The sequence below is a fragment of the Pelophylax lessonae genome (genome assembly GCF_965119305.1).
Source record: "Pelophylax lessonae genome assembly, chromosome: 1".
NCBI classification, from domain to species: domain Eukaryota; kingdom Metazoa; phylum Chordata; class Amphibia; order Anura; family Ranidae; genus Pelophylax; species Pelophylax lessonae.
The window spans coordinates 556,967,752-556,988,588 of NC_138768.1; the positions used below are offsets into that span (position 1 = coordinate 556,967,752).

The 20,837-nt window shown below is 46.2% G+C and overlaps 1 protein-coding gene across 1 annotated transcript in view; it reads right to left on the reverse strand.

The window, feature by feature from the left end:
- Positions 1 to 7,923: 7,923 nt before the first annotated feature.
- The window catches only part of LOC309548318 (rho guanine nucleotide exchange factor 18-like), a gene marked incomplete at its 5' end in the record, with an annotated part of 201,539 nt that continues 188,625 nt past the window's right edge, over positions 7,924 to 20,837 (reverse strand). Inside the window, one exon of the mRNA XM_082248257.1 lies at positions 7,924 to 8,219. Coding sequence (XP_082104383.1) covers positions 8,052 to 8,219 — 168 coding nt within the window. The 3' untranslated portion in view covers positions 7,924 to 8,051. The remainder of the gene's footprint in view (positions 8,220 to 20,837) is intronic.

The following is a 20,837-nucleotide window of genomic DNA, read 5'->3' on the forward strand; positions in this document are numbered from 1 at the left end:
TGCATGCACAGTGCCCACTTGTTTCTGCCGGAGTCCCGCCTCGCTGTCTGGCCACTTCTACTCTGGTGCGCTGTGTCTCTCCTCCACCCCGAATCTCCTCTTTAAATCCTCATTGTGGCAGTGTCTGGCCACATAACAGCAGATGGGAGACAGAAAGAGGTGAGTAAGTCTATGAGTGACGTGTTACCGGGCCCAGGGAGATGGACATGGGAGGGGGTGGGGGAGGTAGGTCAGTGTAGTGGTCAGGTAGGTCAGTGTAGTGGTCAGTATAGTGATCCGGTAGGTCTGTGTAGTGGTCAGGTAGGTCAGTATAGTGATCAGGTAGGTCAGTGTAGTGATCAGGTAGGGCTATGTAGAATCAGGTTGCTCAGTGTATGTGTCAGTGTAGGAACCAGGTAGGGCTGTGTAGGAATCACATAGGTCAGTGTAGGTTTCAGGTAGGAACCAGGTAGGTTAGTGTAGGAACTAGGTGGGTCAGGTAGGTCAGTGTAGTGGTCAGGTAGGTTAGTGAAGGTGTCTTCTGGTAGGTCGGTGTAGGTGTCAGTATAGTGATCCGGTAGGTCTGTGTAGTGGTCAGGTAGGTCAGTCTAGGTGTCAGTATAGTGATCAGGTAGGTCAGTGTAGGTGTCAGGTAGGTCTGTGTAGTGGTCTGGTAGTCCATGTGTTACAGGGTGAAAATTACTTACCTTGCCTGAGCGCTGACAACACATGCTATGCCACTGCCCCCCCCCCCCCCAATGAAGCCAAATGGCATTTAATAGCCTTGCTCTATGTAGAATCCCTGCTTTAGCTGTTGCAAGTGTTTTTACAAAAAAACAGCACCTTTGCCATCCCTTTAGCTGTGCTCATTCCTTCTTTCTCTGTGGTGCTGCGGCTTCTATGCAAAATTATATGCATGGCATTCCCTGCATCTCTCCATACATGCTAGCCGCTGCGGCTTCTTTTCTTGCATAGGGTTCTTCCAGACATGCCCCGGGCCGCATGCTACAGTCTCTCGGACCATGGGTTGGACACGCCTGCTGTAGACGGAACTAGGGGAAATCAATGAATTCACAGTAAAGCTGCCCATAGATGTATCAAAATTGGGCCGCTTTAGCAGGGACCAGCCTAATTTCAATCCATGTGTGGCCTTCCCTATTCAACAGAAGTCGAATTAATCAACTTTTGTCGAACAGGCTTATTGGGACATTTTTCTCAACCAGATGGCTGCACTGCTGATCAGTCTCGCTGTCAGAATACAGTGTCCCAGCAGGGAGGATTCTTTCATCCACTTGTGTGGATGGAGGAATCCGTTCCTTTTTTTAAAATGATTTTTACAGGAGCTGTGATTTATTAATGCTTCAGCTCAGCAGCACTGACATTTACAAAGGAACAAGAAAGGGGATAATTTTCACCAAAAAAAGAATTGCGTGCTCTAAAAAAAAAAAAAAATACCAAGATCATGGTTGTAGATGCAACCATGATCCTGATATAACGACTTCAACCCAAAGCCGTATATATAGCGGATAAATAAGTATTGAACACATCACCATTTTTCTAGGAAAATATACACTGCCTGGCCAAAGTCGCTACCTGGAATTCACTAAGGAACTAACTAAACTAAGCATGCAGTAACTATCCTATTGGATAGTTACTGCATGTGCCCAAAGAATGAGGTCAGCTGACTACCTGAATATACTGAATGAGCAGGTTATTCTATCAATGGATTTTTTCTTCCCTGATGGCATGGGCATATTCCAAGATGACAATGCCAGGATTCCTCAGGCTCAAATTGTGAAAGATTGGTTCAGGGAGCATGAGACATAATTTTCACACATGGATTGGCCACCACAGAGTCCAGAACTTAAAGCGGAGTTCAGGCCTCAAATACCTTTTTTAACTAAAAATACCCCTATAATACTAATCCATCGCCCTTTACAGAACCGCTATTCTCATACTTACAAGGTGTACAGTATTGGATTTTAGTCAAAATCTTACTTTTAAAAACGCTGTATGAGCATGGCCATCTTGGATGTGGGCATCTGAAGCCGCAGTGTAATCTGCTGTGTCCTTCTTCCTGATTCCAGGGAGTGTTCTGGGAGTTCTTCCTGATTCCAGCCTCCTGGGAGTGATGACAAACAGCTCCCAGGATGCAATGCAAAGGCGGAAGTGATGTCGGTGGTCATGGCCACAGAGGGGGGAGAAGGAGGAAGTACAATCAAAAATGCAATGAAAATAAGGTAAGGGACCCCCGAAAAAAATTGAAAATGTCTAATTGTTGATCAGCATAGCGAGCACTCCAGGAAATACTAAAGTTGTAAAATAGGCCGGAACTCCACTTTAACCACTTGCCGACCGCTCACTGGAGCTCTACTGCGGCAAAGTGGTTAGTTCCCGTCCAGCGATGCTGGACTCCTCCCCTTGTGGGCGGCGCACGCGCTCCGCCGGAGGCTCACTCCCGCTGTATTCATTCAGAGCAGGAGTCGGGCCAGGGGAGGAGCGTCGGCGATCGCCGCTGCTCTTCCCCGATCGTCGGGGAATCGAGTCTGGAGATTCGCCCGCTTGTGTAAACAAAGCGGGCGGATCTCCTAAGTGACAGATTGCATAATTCAGCATAGCTGAACCTGCGATCTGTCCCTGTGTCACTCAGTCACCTCCCCCCACACACGTTAGTAAGCACCAGGCATACATTAACCCCTCCCTCTCCAATAAAATTAACCCCTTCCCTGCCAGTGTCATTTTTACAGTAACAGTGCATATATATAGCACTGATTACTGTAGTAATGTCACTGGTACCCCCAAAAGTGTCAAAAATGTCAGTCAAGGGTCCGATCTGTCCGCCGCAATGTCGCAGTCCCACAAAAAAAACACAGATCTCCGCCATTACTCGTTAAAAAAAAACACCAAAAATGACAAATCTTTCCCTTTCCCCTTTTGCGCAAACCAATCAAAATACGCTTATTGTGATTTTTTTTACCAAACATAGGTAGCAAAAAACAAATTGGCCAAAAATGTAAAAAAAATTTTGATTTTTAAATTTTTTTGGGGGGGAATTTCATATAAAAAAATGTGAAAAATATTGTTATTTTTTCAAAATTTTTTTTGTTTATAGCACAAAAAGTAAAAATCGCACAGGCGATCAAATACCACTAAAAGAAAGCTCTGTTTATGGGAAAAAAAGGACGTAAATTTAATTTGGGTACGGCGTCGCACGACCGCACAATTGTCAGTTAAAATCTCACAGTGCCGAATCGCAAAAAGTGGCCTGGACGTAAGACAGCAAAATCCTCCGGTGGTAAAGTGGTTAACTCCATTGAGAATCTTTGGGATGTCCTGGAGAAGGCTTTGCGCAGTGCTCTGACTCTCCCATCATCAATACAAGATCTTTGGGAAAAGTGAATGCAACACTGGACAGAAATAAATCTTGTGACATTGCAGAAGCTTATCGAAACCATGTCACAGCGAATGTGTGCCGTATTCAAAACCAACAAAATATTATGGTTTCAAAAAAAGAAAATAAAGCTGCTAGAATGGCCCAGCCAATCACCTGAATTGAATCCAATAGAAAATCTGAGCAATGCATGTGACTAATTTCTCCATACAGGAGGCATCTTGAAGCTGTCATTACCAACAAAGGATTTTGTACAAAGTAATAAATACATTTCAGTTAGCGTGTTCAATACTTTTTCCCTGTGTCATTCCGTTTTAGTACACATAACGTAATTTATGAACGCATTTGTTTTGGTTTCTTTGTATATATGGATTGCATGGGTTGTTACCAATGTGTTGAAAATTTCATGTCGATAGCACCTTTAGAAATATATTTACCTAGAAAAAAGGTGACATGTTCAATACTTATTTTACCCGCTGTATACAACCAAAGGACGGGAAGTGGTTAACCTGGCAAAGCTGCAACTGATTCATATTATTTTCTTCTAAAGTATTTTTTTCTTATTTATTTATTTTTTGTGATGTTTTACTACAAATAAACAGCATACAAAGTCGACTACAGGTCCCTCTCAAAAAATTAGCATATTGTGATAAAGGTCATTATTTTCTGTAATGTACTGATAAACATTAGACTTTCATATATTTTAGATTAATTACACACAACTGAAGTAGTGCAAGCCTTTTATTGTTTTAATATTGATGATTTTGGCATACAGCTCATGAAAAACCAAAATTCCTATCTCAAAAAATTAGCATATTTCATCCGACCAATAAAAAAAAAGTGTTTTTAATACAAAAAAAGTCAACCTTCAAATAATTATGTTCAGTTATGCACTCAATACTTGGTCGGGAATCCTTTTGCAGAAATGACTGCTTCAATGCGGCGTGGCATGGAGGCAATCAGCCTGTGGCACTGCTGAGGTGTTATGGAGGCCCAGGATGCTTCGATAGCGGCCTTGAGCTCATCCAGAGTGTTGGGTCTTGCGTCTCTCCACTTTCTCCTCACAACATCCCACAGATTCTCTATAGGGTTCAGGTCAGGAGAGTTGGCAGGCCAATTGAGCACAGTAATACTTGTTAATAATTGTGCCAGGTCGTGCTGAAAAATGAAATCTTCATCTCCATAAAGATTTTCAGCAGATGGAAGCATGAAGTGCTCCAAAATCTCCTGATAGCTAGCTGCATTGACCCTGCCCTTGATAAAACACAGTGGACCAACACCAGCAGCTGACATGGCACCCCAGACCATCACTGACTGTGGGTACTTGACACTGGACTTCAGGCATTTTAGCATTTCCCTCTCCCCAGTCTTCCTCCGGACTCTGGCACCTTGATTTCCGAATGACATGCAAAATTTGCTTTCATCCGAAAAAAGTACTTTGGACCACTGAGCAACAGTCCAGTGCTGCTTCTCTGTAGCACAGGTCAGGCGCTTCTGCCGCTGTTTCTGGTTCAAAAGTGGCTTGACCTGGCGAATGCGGCACCTGTAGCCCATTTCCTGCACACGCCTGTACACGGTGGCTCTAGATGTTGCTACTCCAGACTCAGTCCACTGCTTCCGCAGGTCCCCCAAGGTCTGGAATCGGTCCTTCTCCACAATCTTCCTCAGGGTCCGGTCACCTCTTCTCGTTGTGCAGCGTTTTCTGCCACACTTTTTCCTTCCCACAGACTTCCCACTGAGGTGCCTTGATACAGCACTCTGGGAACAGCCTATTCGTTCAGAAATTTCTTTCTGTGTCTTAAGCCCCGTACACACGTACCGATGGTCGGCATACAAATGTTCCTCTTTTCTCCCCGGGATGTCGGTGTCTGCTGAAAAGTGCAAAGACAGCACAAGGACAGCACAAGAATTTTGTCCGCCGACTGCAGAAGTGATGTCATGTAATGGTTAACTTTCCCTGTGTTTTCTATTTTCTGAGCATGCCCAGTCTTGCAAATCTGCGGTCTGTCGGCCGAATTGTGTACTGACAGGCGAACAATCGTCCGTTCTGGTGTCGGCATACAAAAATTTTCATGTTTGCAAGAAAGACTTTTGTCCGCGGATTGTGCGCAGACATCTGTCGGAGGCACCATACTAACACGCGTACAATCGGCAGATCCTTCGTCCACCGACGTTTGTATGCCGACGATCGGTACGTGTGTACGGGCCTTTACCCTCTTGCTTGAGGGTGTCAATGATGGCCTTCTGGACAGCAGTCAGGTCGGCAGTCTTACTATGATTGCGGTTTTGAGTAATGAACCAGGCTGGGAGTTTTTAAAAGCCTCAGGAATCTTTTGCAGGTGTTTAGAGTTAATTAGTTGATTCAGATGATTAGGTTAATAGCTCGTTTAGAGAACCTTTTCATGATATGCTAATTTTTTGAGATAGGAATTTTGGTTTCTCATGAGCTGTATGCCAAAATCATCAATATTAAAACAATAAAAGGCTTGCACTACTTCAGTTGTGTGTAATGAATCTAAAACATATGAAAGTCTAATGTTTATCAGTACATTACAGAAAATAATGAACTTTATCACAATATGCTAATTTTTTGAGAGGGACCTGTATGTGGGCCTGTGCACATCTGTGTATATGAAGTAGCACTCAAAAACTTTATAAAAAAAAAAAAAGGTAAAAATATAACAAGTGTCTGTCTAGACCAGTGATGGCGAACCTTGGCACCCCAGATATTTTGGAACTACATTTCCCATGATGCTCAACTACACCTCAGAGTGCATGAGCATTATGGGAAATGTAGTTCCAAAACATCTGGGGTGCCAAGGTTCCCCATCACTCGTCTAGACCTTGATGGAACTACATCATTTTACATTAGGGCCAAACTTGAATCTATTTAGATTTTGCCTTCCCTGGTTCTTCCATTCCCCTATGATTAACATGCTAATGGGATAAATAAAAAAAAAACACATTTCGTTTTGATTACATACCTTATCTTAGAGCCATTGACATAATTACTTGGTCTCTGTGCAATGCAGGCAAATCATGGCTGGTAGGAGGCACCAGCAGGGTGCTGTACAAAGCTTTCTGCCTTTGTCTCCTCGGGGGGGGGGTTTTTCTTGATGTGAGACTTTAGTAATCTTTTCATCTAGATTTGTTGCTTGGAGTGCTGGCTTTTTTTACAAATGCATTTGCATGCAGACTCCACAACGAAAAATGTATACACAAAATAATATAAAAAATATACGAAAAAAAAAGGGATTTTACCTATTCCCTACTCCAGTGTTGGTGAACCATGGCACCCCAGATGTTCTGGAACTACATTTCCCATGATGCTCCTCTACACTGCAGAGTGCATAAGCATCATGGGAAATGTAGTTCCAAAAACATCTGGGGTGCCAAGGTTCGCCATCACTGCTACTCTATCCAAATTTAAAAAAGTTTTGACTGTAGAGAAACTTTAAGACCCCGTTCACACTGGGGCGACCTGTCAGGCGACCTGGTCGCCTGACAGGTCGCCGTAGGTCGCCTGCCATAGAGAAGCTGTGGACCCGTTCTAATAGGAGCGACACAAGTCGCTCCGACTTAGAAAAAGGGTCCGGAGCTTCTTTGGGGCGACCCGGAGCGACCTGCATTGACTTCAATGATATGAAGTCCGTGCCGGCTGCTCCGAGGTCGCGGTGTGAGCTGCGCACCGCGACTTCACAGGTCGCCACCGAAAGTCGGGTCGCTCATATGTGAACCGGCTCTAAAGCGGAGTTCCAGCCTGTATAAATAAAAAAAAATAAATAAATAAACTAACAAATACTGTAGCTGCTAACTTTCAATATAAGGACACTTACCTGTCCAGGGCTCCTGCGATGTCAGCACCCCAAGCCAATCTGTCCATCGGCTTCGGGTGCAGGCGCAGGCATTGCTAGTTAGGGAAACCTGCAGTGAAGACTTCAGGCCTTACAGCCAGGTTCCTACTGTACATGCGTGAGTCACGCTGCGCTTTCTGAACAGTCCTGTCATCTTCTGGGACACACACACAGGTCCCAGAAGGCAGCAGGGGGAAGGCCCAATGCAATCGCGGAAATTACATACCTCAACGCAGCAACGTAGGACAGAAGTCCAGCTGAAAACGAACACAAAAGGTACCAATAAAGACTTACTTAAAAAAAAAAAAAAAAAAATTAAAAAATATATAAAAAAACGAGGGGGTGTAGGGTGCTCTATTGTTTAAGACCTTGTTGCATTTTAGCTTGGAACTCCGCTTTAATTACATTTTATTATACTTTTAGTTGAACAAAAACAAGTTACTTTTTATTTAATTGTATTGCAGACATATTAAAAGTAATCTAAAAAGCCAGTCATACATCTTGAAATTTTTATAAGGTTGACTAATATCCCTTCTTTCTACATTACATGTAGAAGTTTTAACTGTTTTAACAGTACATGTTTTAACTGTGAAGCAGAAAATCTTTTGTCATGTTTCATCGCCAACATCACAAAACATCCCCAACTTAAAAATAGTGATTTATGGCTCGTGCTTATTAAACATAGTTTTTTTTCCTAAATCCTTTCCTGTGGTGAGATAATGAGTTTAGTAATAATCTTGCTTTCATGCTTTGAAGCATTAGGAACAGAGACTAAAGAAAATAAGGCAATGTGAAAGTGGCATCCCCTCCAACCAAAGAAGCAGTGCCTACTCACGCATGCATTGCAGTCCACGCCCATTTGCAAGTGCCTTGGTGCATAAAGTGCATTTGGCGTGACTTGAGAAGCAGCCTGGCACCAGCTCATGCCCATTGACATTATTCAACTTGTCCTTTGGTTCTCTGCCCTTTTCTTTCTGCTGCTCTTTTATCTTACCCTAGAAGACAACATAAAGATCAAAAACAAATTGTTACCAACATTTTTTTAATTGCATTAAGATCTGTAAAATTACTATCGAGACTTACACATTGTTCATGACACCTTTAGTATTTATTAAACAGCATATTATTTTGGAACAAGATCCTGTTAAAAATACAGTCAGCAATCACTACTTTCATTGGCACTGCTATACAACTAGTCTTCTACCAAGTACCTGACACCCTTGGAAAATTTGTGGCTGCATCCAGCATGACTGCCATATTGTGCAACAAGCACAGAGCAAATAAGGATCCCAATGTCTCATGGAAACTGGAGTTTATGTCTATTTTAAAATTACCTAGTTGTTATGTGCTAAGGAGGTCAGTTGCATCAGAGCTTCCTAAAATACTCAGAGTAGGCTCCTGCCCAACATGGCAGTGCTTGGACTTAAAGAGGAGCTCCAGTCTCCCCCCCCCCCCCAAAAAGAAAATTAAAAGTCAGCAGCTACAGGGATCCAGCAACATCCTCACCCGAACAGATGCTTCAATCGGTTTCGGATGTTGGCGCTGGCACCTTAGGTAAATAACCTTTCGGCTTAACGGGCAGTTTCCTACTGTATATGTGCGAGCCGTGCTGAGCTTTGTGAATGGTCTCACACCTGTGATGTGTCCCAGAAAGCTGCAGGGGAGGAGGAGAGGGGCTAACTTTCGCACAGACTGCCACAGCGATCTGACCGGAATCGGGGACAGGTACCTGGTCTAACCAGGTACCCTGCTCATCCCCCCCCCCCCAAAAAAAAAGTGTCAAATGTGGAAGTGGAGGATGCAAACAAGTAGAAAATTCCCTTTTGGGTGAAGTTCTGCTTTAAGCAACATACTTAAAAGCCCCAGCATTGTCTACTGAGGTGAGCAGGGGTTCCTAAGCCAATGCAAGTACCAACTTACAGAAAGTAGGTAACTGCACAGAAGCTTCTGTGGGTTTTGGCAATTAAAGGGAGCTTTCCCTGATCTGGCACCTAATTGTGCTAGTCATCTTACCTTTTTTTTTCCCAATGCAGGTGTACTTAAACAGAAGGATTGTAGTTTTCTAATCCTCCTTTGGACCAGGGGGGAGAAGACCAGAGCAGAGAAGACCGGATGAAGATTTTTTAATAAACTTCTCAAAACGTCTCCTGTCTTTATTTACATACACTTTCTTTTATGGGGTGAATGGGTAGGGGTACAATAGGGAGGGGGTCCGTGATTTGGGGGCCCCCTTGTTAAAGGGGGCTTCCAGATTCCGATAAGCCCCCTGCCAGCAGACCCCCACAACCACTGCCCAGGGTTGTCGGGAAGAGGCCCTTGCCCTCATCAACATGGGGGCAATGTGCTATGGGGTGGGAAGTGCAGAGCTCCCCCTGCCCCAAAGCACCCACCTCCCCCATGTTGAGGGCCTGTGGCCTGGTATGGTCCAGAGGGGGTGGGGCCACTCGCTTGTCCCCTTTACTGGCCTGCCAGGCTGCATGCTTGGATAAGGGTCTGGCATGGATTTTGGGGGGGACCCCACACCGTTTTTTTCAGCGTGGGGCTCCCCTCAAAATCCATACCAGACCCGAAGGGCCTGGCTTGGGACCCCCACGCCGTTTTTTTTCCCATTTTGCCGTGGAGTTCCCCCTCAAGATTCTCAGAGCGCAAGTCGGATCATCCTGATCAAATCAATGGGCTAAAAGCCGTATCAAAGGTGGCTGCTAGGCAACCATTGATTTTGAATGGAGGCAGAAAAAACACTGCTAAAAGCCAACGTGGCCAAACATGCAATAACGCCAATGGAAAAAGCTACGTTTTTACAGCGGCTTTTCCTGGCGTTAGAAGTGGCTCTGCAGCTCGTTTTTTCTGACACCCTGTGTGCATGGGGCCCAATTGTTGCTGACACACATTCATTGCTACTGGCACTCCAAGATAAGCATGCACTGTGGGGTTATTTATCATACAAATGTGTCTTTTGTTCATGAAAGACATCCTTGTGCTATCAGAGCTATCAGACATTGTGGAATCCTCTACAGCTGCAGTTCTCAAACTATGACCCACTGCTTGCCGTAAATCGGGTTCTGCAACAAAAAAAAAAATCCTTGCTTTCATTTTCATTCTACAGCAGCAGAAATGGCTGAATGCAGAGCAGTAGCAGGTGCTGGGCGCTGAAATGCAAAGCTCCTGTAAAGACATAAAATCTCAGCTGAACCTCTAACAAAGGGAGCAGTCCCGCTGCACAGTATTCAGTATGCCATTGTGCACCATCATGTATCATGGAGAACATCTCTTGGGTTACCCAGGTCAGTAAATTTAATTCTGTTGGGTTGTATCACACAGCACAATGCCACAAATGTCGCAAGTTTTGCGACATTTGGTGCATTGTGCTGTGTGATAAAACTGCACATTTTAGAGCGGCCTTTTATTGTGGCCAGCCTAAGGCACACCTGTGCAATAATCATGCTGTCTAATCAGCATCTTGATTTTCCACACCTGTCAGGTGGATGGATTATCTCAGCAAAGGCGAAGTGCTCACTAACACAGATTTAGACAGATTTATAAACAATATTTGAGAGAAATAGTCCTTTTGTGTACATAGAAAAAGTCTTAGATCTTTGAGTTCAGCTCATGAAAAATGGGGGCAAAAACAAAAGTGTTGTGTTTATAATTTTGTTCAGTGTATGATATCTGTTCCAATTCTTATACCCATTTAGGACCCCTGCCCGTCATTGTTATCTGCCTGCCCTGACCTTTTGCCTGTTTCAGAGACACGGATGGGTTGATTTACTAAAACTAGAGAGTGCAAAATCTGGTTCAGCTGTGCATGGTAGCCAATCAGCTTCTAACTTCAGCTTGTTCTATTAGGCTTTGCCAAATAAACTCCCAAAAAACTGGAAGCTGATTGGCTTCTATGTAGAGCTGCACCAGATTTTGCACGCTACACTTTTAGTAAATCAACTCCAGAGGGTCCATTAGCTCCATTGCACTCTGCCATACGTTTTCATTTATGTTGACAATGTCATTTTCTTTGCTTAGGTAGGACAAATCACTGTTCTTAAAATACAATTCTATTACAACCCCACTGTAAATCAGTAGAAGCCAAGTCTCAGGTCTGTCACAAGCTCTTACAAAATGTGTACGTGTCAAAATATGGGTTTGCAATTAGCATCACACAGCTTTTGTATCATTTGTAAAAAGCATTACTTACTTTCCTCTGCATATATTATCTTCCTTTTATACAGTGGGTACGAAAAGTATTCAGACCCCCTTAAATTTTTCACTCTTTGTTATATTGCAGCCATTTGCTAAAATCATTTAAGTTCATTCTTCTTCCTCATGAATGTACACATAGCACCCCATACTGACAGAAAAACACAGAATTGTTGACATTGTTGCAGATTTATTAAAAAAGAAAAACTGAAATATCACATGGTCCTAAGTATTCAGACCCTTTGCTGTGACACTCATATATTTAACTCAGGTGCTTTCCATTTCTTCTGATCATCCTTGAGATGGTTCTACACCTTCATTTGAGTCCAGCTGTGTTTGATTATACTGATTGGACTTGATTAGGAAAGCCACACACCTGTCTATATAAGACCTTCCAGATCACAATGCATGTCAGAGCAAATGAGAATCATGAGGTCAAAGGAACTGCCTGAAGAGCTCAGAGACAGAATTGTGGCAAGGCACAGATCTGGCCAAGGTTACAAAAAGATTTCTGCTGCACTTAAGGTTCCTAAGAGCACAGTGGCCTCCATAATCCTCAAATGGAAGACGTTTGGGACGACCAGAACCCTTCCTAGAGCTGGCCGTCCGGCCAAACTGAGCTATCGGGGAGAAGAGCCTTGGTGAGAGAGGTAAAGAAGAACCCAAAGATCACTGTGGCTGAGCTCCAGAGATGCAGTCAGGAGATGGGAGAAAGTTGTAGAAAGTCAACCATCACTGCAGCCCTCCACCAGTCGGGGCTTTATGGCAGAATGGCCCGACGGAAGCCTCTCCTCAGTGTAAGACACATGAAAGCTCGCATGGAGTTTGCTAACAAACACCTGAAGGACTCCAAGATGGTGAGAAATAAGATTCTCTGGTCTGGTGAGACCAAAATAGAACTTTTTGGCCTTAATTCTAAGCGGTATGTGTGGAGAAAACCAGGCACTGCTCATCACCTGTCCAATACAGTCCCAACAGTGAAGCATGGTGGTGGCAGCATCATGCTGTGGGGGTGTTTTTCAGCTGCAGGGACAGGACGACTGGTTGCAATCGAGGGAAAGATGAATGCGGCCAAGTACAGGGATATCCTGGACAAAAACCTTCTCCAGAGTGCTCTGGACCTCAGACTGGGCCGAAGGTTTACCTTCCAACAAGACAATGACCCTAAGCACACAGCTAAAATAACGAAGGAGTGGCTTCACAACAACTCCGTGACTGTTCTTGAATGGCCCAGCCAGAGCCCTGACTTAAACCCAATTGAGCATCTCTGGAGAGACCTAAAAATGGCTGTCCACCAACGTTTACCATCCAACCTGACAGAACTGGAGAGGATCTGCAAGGAGGAATGGCAGAGGATCCCCAAATCCAGGTGTTGCATCTTTCCTAAAAAGACTCCTGGCTGTATTAGATCAAAAGGGGGCTTCTACTAAATACTGAGCAAAGGGTCTGAATACTTAGGACCATGTGATATTTCAGTTTTTCTTTCTTAATAAATCTGCAACAATGTCAACAATTCTGTGTTTTTCTGTCAGTATGGGGTGCTATGTGTACATTCATGAGGAAGAAGGATGAACTTAAATGATTTTAGCAAATGGCTGCAATATAACAAAGAGTGAAAAATTGAAGGGGGTCTGAATACTTTTCATACCCACTGTATATGTCATTGCCATTTGCTCTATCCCATAGGTGTGCCCAGCCTATTGCACTAGGGTGTGCACCCCAATGCTCAAACAGACACGCCTTTCTCTGCAGCCTCAGCTGCATGGGACAGTGAATAAATGGGAAGTGCTCTGTGCTGAGTGGCTTCCTGTTCATTCACAAACTGAAGCATAGTAAGCACAGTTTACTATTCTTTAGTTATACATGGACACAGGGAGCTAGTGTGTTCATTTAGAAAGGAAGGGGCTGGTAAATTACATATTTACTAGCCACTTCCCCCACTCTCCATCCTGAAACATCCCCTGCAGCAGCCAGGAGGGAGAGGAGAGGAGGAAAGCCGGCAGCACTGCGGGCAGGGGTCCAACACGGGAGGAAGCTCGGACAGTAGGGAGAATCGTCACAGCACGCAGTGATAAGGGTGTGCCCTGGCACACCCCCTGCGCACGCCTTTGCTCTATCCCAAAAAAGAAAATACCAAAACTTTTGTTCCTAGAACTTTACTGTTCTTCTGAAAGGTTTATACTGTTCCAGTTCATGCTGGGTCAGTGTACTCCATTTGCTCCCAAGGCAGTTGGCTTTACTCCATATTTTTAGTTCCTTGTGATCGAAGAGTCTGGAGACAAACTGTTCACTAAACCTCAAACAGAACCAATAAATAATGAGGCATAAAAATGATTTTTTCATGTTTAAATAAAAGGATTGGTAATTATTAGTGTTGAGCGAACACGGACTGTATTATTCGTGTTCGTACCGAATAATTGGATTTTTTCTACCCGAACACAGACACGGACACTTTAATGTATGTTCGGGTAAAAATCCGTGTTCGGTCGTTTTATTTCCGGGTTTTGCATGCTTTGGCGCTCTTTTCATGGCGGGCTTTCAACTGCCAATCAACAATCGTTTAACTGGTGTGCCTTAAGCCATCCCAGCCATGCCTGCAAATGTCTCAGTAGCTGTGATTGGCCGTCTGAAGCATGTGACCAAGTCTTTATAAGTTCCAGGCAGCCGCAGCGTCTTCATTCTGCTGCTTAGATCAGGGACAGAGCACACATCAACGTGCTGGCTGCTGATTAGGGAAAAACAGGCAGGAAAAAACCATTTGTGTCCGGATAGAATTGAGGGACAGGTCGGAGTGTTTAGGCAGGGCGAGTTGTAGGCATTTTAGGGATAGAGTCTGCTGAATTATAGGGTCAGTGTCTTCTACAAAGTACAATCGATATTGCTGTGTGGGGGGTGGGGTGACTCTGCACTCAATCCTGATCTACGATCTCTTCTCAATCCTGTTAGGGAGAGGCTGCTGCTGCTGAATTTTAGGGAAACTGTGTTCTACAAACTACAATCGATATTGCTGTGTGGTGTGGGATAGGAGATAGGCAGGTGTCAGTGATCCACATCCATTTTTCTGTGTGTGAGCTGCAGTGAACACAATCTTTTTGGGCTGCAGTGAACACAATCTTTTTGGGGTGCAGTGAACAACGTCCTTTTTGGGGTGCAGTGAACAAAATCTTTTTGGGGTGCAGTGAACAAAATCCTTTTTGGGGTGCAGTGAACAACATCCTTTTTGGGGTGCAGTGAACACAATCTTTGTGGGGTGCAGTGAACAAAATCCTTTGTGGGGTGCAGTGAACACAATCTTTGTGGGGTGCAGTGAACACAATCTTTTTGGGGTGCAGTGAACAAAATCCTTTTTGGGGTGCAGTGAACACAATCTTTGTGGGGTGCAGTGAACACAATCTTTTTGGGGTGGAGTGAACAAAATCCTTTTTGGGGTGCAGTGAACAACATCCTTTTTGGGGTGCAGTGAACAAAATCCTTTTTGGGGTGCAGTGAACACAATCTTTTTGGGGTGCAGTGAACAAAATCCTTTGTGGGGTGCAGTGAACACAATCTTTGTGGGGTGCAGTGAACAAAATCCTTTTTGGGGTGCAGTGAACAACATCCTTTTTGGGGTGCAGTGAACAAAATCCTTTTTGGGGTGCAGTGAACACAATCTTTTTGGGGTGCAGTGAACAAAATCCTTTGTGGGGTGCAGTGAACACAATCTTTGTGGGGTACAGTGAACAGAATCTTTGTGGGGTGCAGTGAACACAATCTTTGGGGGGTACAGTGAACACAATCTTTTTGGGGTGCAGTGAACAAAATCCTTTGTGGGGTGCAGTGAACACAATCTTTGGGGGGTACAGTGAACACAATCTTTTTGGGGTGCAGTGAACAAAATCCTTTGTGGGGTGCAGTGAACACAATCTTTGTGGGGTGCAGTGAACACAATCTTTTTGGGGTGCAGTGAACAAAATCCTTTTTGGGGTGCAGTGAACAACATCCTTTTTGGGGTGCAGTGAACACAATCTTTTTGGGGTGCAGTGAACAAAATCCTTTGTGGGGTGCAGTGAACACAATCTTTGTGGGGTACAGTGAACAGAATCTTTGTGGGGTGCAGTGAACACAATCTTTGGGGGGTACAGTGAACAAAATATTTTTGGGGTGCAGTGAACAAAATCCTTTGTGGGTTGCAGTGAACACAATCTTTGGGGGGTACAGTGAACACAATCTTTTTGGGATGCAGTGAACAAAATCCTTTGTGGGGTGCAGTGAACACAATCTTTTTGGGGTGCAGTGAAAAAAATCCTTTTTGGGGTGCAGTGAACAACATCCTTTTTGGGGTGCAGTGAACACAATCTTTTTGGGGTGCAGTGAACAAAATCCTTTGTGGGGTGCAGTGAACACAATCTTTGTGGGGTACAGGGAACAGAATCTTTGTGGGGTGCAGTGAACACAATCTTTGGGGGGTACAGTGAACACAATCTTTTTGGGGTGCAGTGAACAAAATCCTTTTAGGGTGCAGTGAACACAATCTTTGTGGGGTGCAGTGAACAAAATCCTTTTTGAGGTGCAGTGAACACAATCTTTGTGGGGTGCAGTGAACACAATCTTTGTGGGGTACAGTGAACACAATCTCATACTTCTGAACATTTGAGGGTGCTGCCTGTTCCATACTCCTCCTCCTACTGCTCAACCATCCTTTTAGGGGTACAAACAATAGTAATTGGGGCCTAGTGTGGTGGTGTACGTGTGAGATACATACACTTTCTTTTTGATCATATTTTCTATTCCGCTATTCAATTAAAACCTTTGGGGATCAATTAAATTGCGTGATAGTCTGTGTCGGTACGTGTGAGATCCACCTTTCCAAGTTTTTGGGGTTCATCTCATACTTCTGAAGATTTGAGGGTGCTGCTTGTTCCATACTCCTCCTCCTACTGCTCAACCATCCTTTTAGGGGTACAAACAATAGTAATTGGGGCCTAGTGTGGTGGTGTACGTGCGAGATACATACACTTTTTTTGATCATATTTCCTATTCCGCTATTCAATAAAAACCTTTGAGGATCAATTGAATTGCGGGATAGTCTGTGTCGGTACGTGTGAGATCCACCTTTCCAAGTTTTTGAGGTTCATCTCATACTTCTGAAGATTTGAAGGTGCTGTCTGTTCCATACTCCTCCTACTCCTCATCCATCCTTTTAGGGGTAGAAACAATAGTAATTGGGGCCTAGTGTGGTTTTGTACGTGCGAGATACATACACTTTTTTGGATCATATTTCCTATTCCGCTATTCAATAAAAACCTTTCTAGGGCAAGATCTTAAATTACAGAAATATGAGGAGACCGTCAAATAAGGGCCGTGGCCTGGGTCGTGGTGCTGCTGGTAGAGCTCCTGTTGCAAGGAGAGGACGTGGTCGATCTGTGCCAGCTACACGCACAAGTGAAACACCTTCCTCAAGTGTGAGTAGGCGACAGAACCTGCATCAGTATTTGGTAGGGCATCATACGCCCCTAGAAGTGATGAGGCCAGAACAAGTGGAGGCGATAGTAGATTGGTTTGCTGCTGACAGTGCCTCCAGTTCCTTCACATTGTCTCCCACCCAGTCTACTGCAGAAAGGTCACAGTTGGCACCTGCAGCCGATGTCCAACCGTCTTTCACCTCACCCCCTTGCAAATCAGGCAAGCAGTCTGAGCCCCAAGCCATACAGCAGTCTCTTCTTCTTTTTGATGACTCTGTCAGCAGGGTTTCCCAGGGCCATCCACCTAGCCCTGCCCCAGAAGTGGAAGAGATTGAGTGCAGCGATGCCCAACCACTTATTTCTCAAGATGAGTACATGCAAGGATCATCGCAGCACGTCTCCGATGATGACGAAACGCAGGTGCCAACTGCTGCGGCGTTCAGCATTGTGGAGACCGACAAGGAGGGCAGGGGTGAAGACTGGGTGGAAGATGATGTGGAGGACGATGAGGTCCTCGACCCCACATGGAATGAACGTCATGCAGGTGACCTGAGTAGTTTGGAGGAAGAGGCGGTGGTCGCACAGAGCCACCAGCACAGCAGAAGAGGGAGCAGGGTGCAGAAGCGGAGCGGCCGTGCCCTAGACACTACGCCCGCTACTGCCCAACGCAGCAAGGGAACGAGCGCACCAAAGTCAGCTCAAAGGAGTTCTCTAGCGTGGAAGTTCTTTAGAAAATGTGCTGATGACAGGACACGAGTGGTTTGCACCCTGTGCAATCAGAGCCTGAAGCGAGGCATAAACCTTCTCAACCTGAGCACAACCTGCATGATCAGGCATCTAAGTGCAAAGCACGAGCTGCAGTGGAGTACACACCTTCAAAACCAAGAAACGTCTCTGGCTCATCCTGTTTCCTCTTCTGCTGCAGTCTCGGCCGCTCCAGCCACATCTGTAGTGATACCGGCACCTGCCACCCCACAAACAGACGATCTGTCAGCAACACCACCACCTGGGTCACCAACAACCATCTCCACAATGTCCCGTGGAAGCGTTCAGCTTTCCATCTCCCAAACACTTGAGAGGAAGAGGAAGTACCCCCCTACCCACCCGCGATCCCTGGCCCTGAATGCCAGCATTTCAAAATTATTGGCCTTTGAAATGCTGTCATTCCGTCTGGTGGAGACGCACAGTTTTAAAAACCTTATGTCGGTGGCTGTCCCACAGTATGTCGTGCCCAGCCGCCACTACTTTTCCAGGCAAGCCATCCCTTTCCTGCACAACCAAGTGGGGGAAAAAATCAGGTGTGCACTGCGCAACGCCATCTGTGCCAAGGTCCACCTAACTACCGATACGTGGACCAGTAAGCACGGTCAGGGGCGTTATATCTCCCTAACGGCACACTGGGTAAATGCAGTGGCGGATGGGCCTGAGGCGGATAGCAATTTGGCGCATGTCCTTCCACCACCAAGGATTGCAGGGCGCTTCAGTTTGCCTCCTGTTCCTAACTCCTCCTACTCCGCTTCCTCATCCTCTACCGCCTCCTCATCCGGACAGCGTAACACCTTCACCACCAACTTCAGCACGGCCAGGGGTAAACGACAGCAGGCAGTTTTACAACTTGCCTGTTTGGGGGACAAACCACACACCGCGCAGGAGTTGTGGAGGAGCATGGAACAGCAGACAAATGAGTGGTTGCTGCCAGCGAGCCTCAAGCCCAGCCTGGTGGTGTGCGATAACAGGCGAAATCTCATAGCAGCTCTGGGCCTAGCCGGTTTGACGCACATCCCTTGCCTGGCGCATGTGCTGAATTTGGTGGTGCAGAGGTTCCTTAAAAACTACCCCGATATGTCAGAGCTGCTGCAGAAAGTGCGGGCCGTTTGTGCGCACTTTCGGCGTTCTCACCCTGCTGCTGCTCGCCTGGCAGCGCTGCAGCGTAACTTCGGCCTTCCCGCTCACCGCCTCATATGTGACATGCCCACAAGGTGGAACTCCACCTTGCACATGCTGGAAAGACTGTGCGAGCAGCAGCAGGCCATAGTGGAGTTTCAGCTGCAGCACGCACGCGTGAGTCGCTCTGCGGAACAGCACCACTTCACCACCAATAACTGGGCCTCCATGCGAGACCTGTGTGCCTTGTTGCGCTGTTTTGAGTACTCCACCAACATGGCCAGTGGCAATGACGCCGTTCTCAGCTTAACTATCCCACTTCTATGCCTCCTTGAAAAAACAATTCGGGCGATGATGGAAGAGGATGTGGCACAGGATGAGGAGGAGGAGGAGGATGAAGAGGTAACATTTCCAAGGCTTTCAGGGCAGTCATTCGCAAGGGGCTCCGAGGGTGGGTTCCTGCACACACAAACGCCAGGGACACAATTGTCCAGCAGGGGCACAGTTCTGGAGGATGAGGAGGAGGAGGAGCTGGAGGAGGAGATGGAACCATGTTCACAGCAGGGTGGCACCCAGGCCAGCTCATGGCCATCACTGGTGCGTGGCTGGGGGGATACAGAGGACACGGACGATACACCTCCCACAGAGGACAGCCTTTCGTTGCCTCTGGGCAGCCTGGCACACATGAGCGATTACATGCTGCAGTGTCTCCACAACGACCACCGAGTTGCCCACATTCTAACTTGTGCTGATTACTGGGTGGCCACGCTGCTGGATCCCCGTTACAAGGACAATGTACCGTCCTTAATTCACTCACTGGAGCGCGATCGCAAGATGCGCGAGTACAAGCGCACGCTGGTAGACGCCATGCTGCTGGCATTCCCATCTGACAGCGGGGCCGCAGTGGAAGCACAAGGCAGAGGAGGAGGAGGAGGAGGTCGCCAACGCAACCAGGGCACCGCCAGCACCTCAGAAGGCAGGGTTAGCATGGCCGAAATGTGGAAAAGCTTTGTCAGCACGCCACAACAAACAGCAGCACCAGCAGCTCAGATGGAACGTCTTAGCAGGAGGCAGCATTTTACCAACATGGTGGAGCAGTATGTGTGCACACGCCTACATGTAGTGAATGAGGGGTCTGCCCCCTTCAACTTCTGGGTCTCCAAATTGGGCACATGGCCTGAGCTTGCCCTTTACGCCTTGGAGGTGCTGGCGTGCCCTGCAGCCAGTGTATTATCTGAACGGGTATTTAGCACGGCTGGGGGCGTTATAACAGACAAGCGCAGCCGCCTGTCCAGAGACAATGTGGACAAGCTCACGTTCATTAAAATGAATCAGACATGGATCCCACGGGACTTTTCCGTACCTTATGCAGAATAGCAATGGATACCGACCTTACCCACCCATTGTTCCATTTTTGCTCTTTCTCACTCTTTTGGGGTGTACCCTCATTTAAAATTTGTGAAAAGAAGCAGTGTTGGCTACCTCGTCCTCCTCCTCAGGGCCAGATTAACGTAGGGGCTATTGGAGCTGCAGCTCCAGGCCCCTACCTTTTATATAGGCCCCGGGTTGGCCATATTCACTGTTACCGCTCTTCTGTCACTTGTAAACACAGAAGTCTGGCTTCTATGCTCGCTTCCCCAGGCAGCACCCTCAGAACCTCCCCACACAGCGCGAAGGCCGGACAAGGAGGGACAGTTGCCGATGCATGGATGTGTTTATGGGCTTCAGAGACAGCATCCCATGTTGAATTAGGCATGCATGGCTGCACCCTTCCTCCTCTGGGTGCATGGCAAGGCACGGCCCTTAAGGCCCTTCAAAATCCTCAGCACCAAGCCCATGATGCTCTTAATCCGGCCCTGGTCCTCCTCCACCGCCGCTTCCACCTACACCGCCCATAGGTGTGCGCAGCCTATTGCATTAAGGTGTGCACCCCAAAGTTGAAATACACATGCATGTGTTTGCCAGCAGGGAGAGTAATGTATCGGGGCCATGTACCTGTAGGCAAAGAGAAATAGAGCAGAGCAGGTCCGAGGGAGATCTTTCCCATCTCCTCACTGGCAATGCTATGTGCCCTAGGTGATTAGGGTGTGCCCAGGC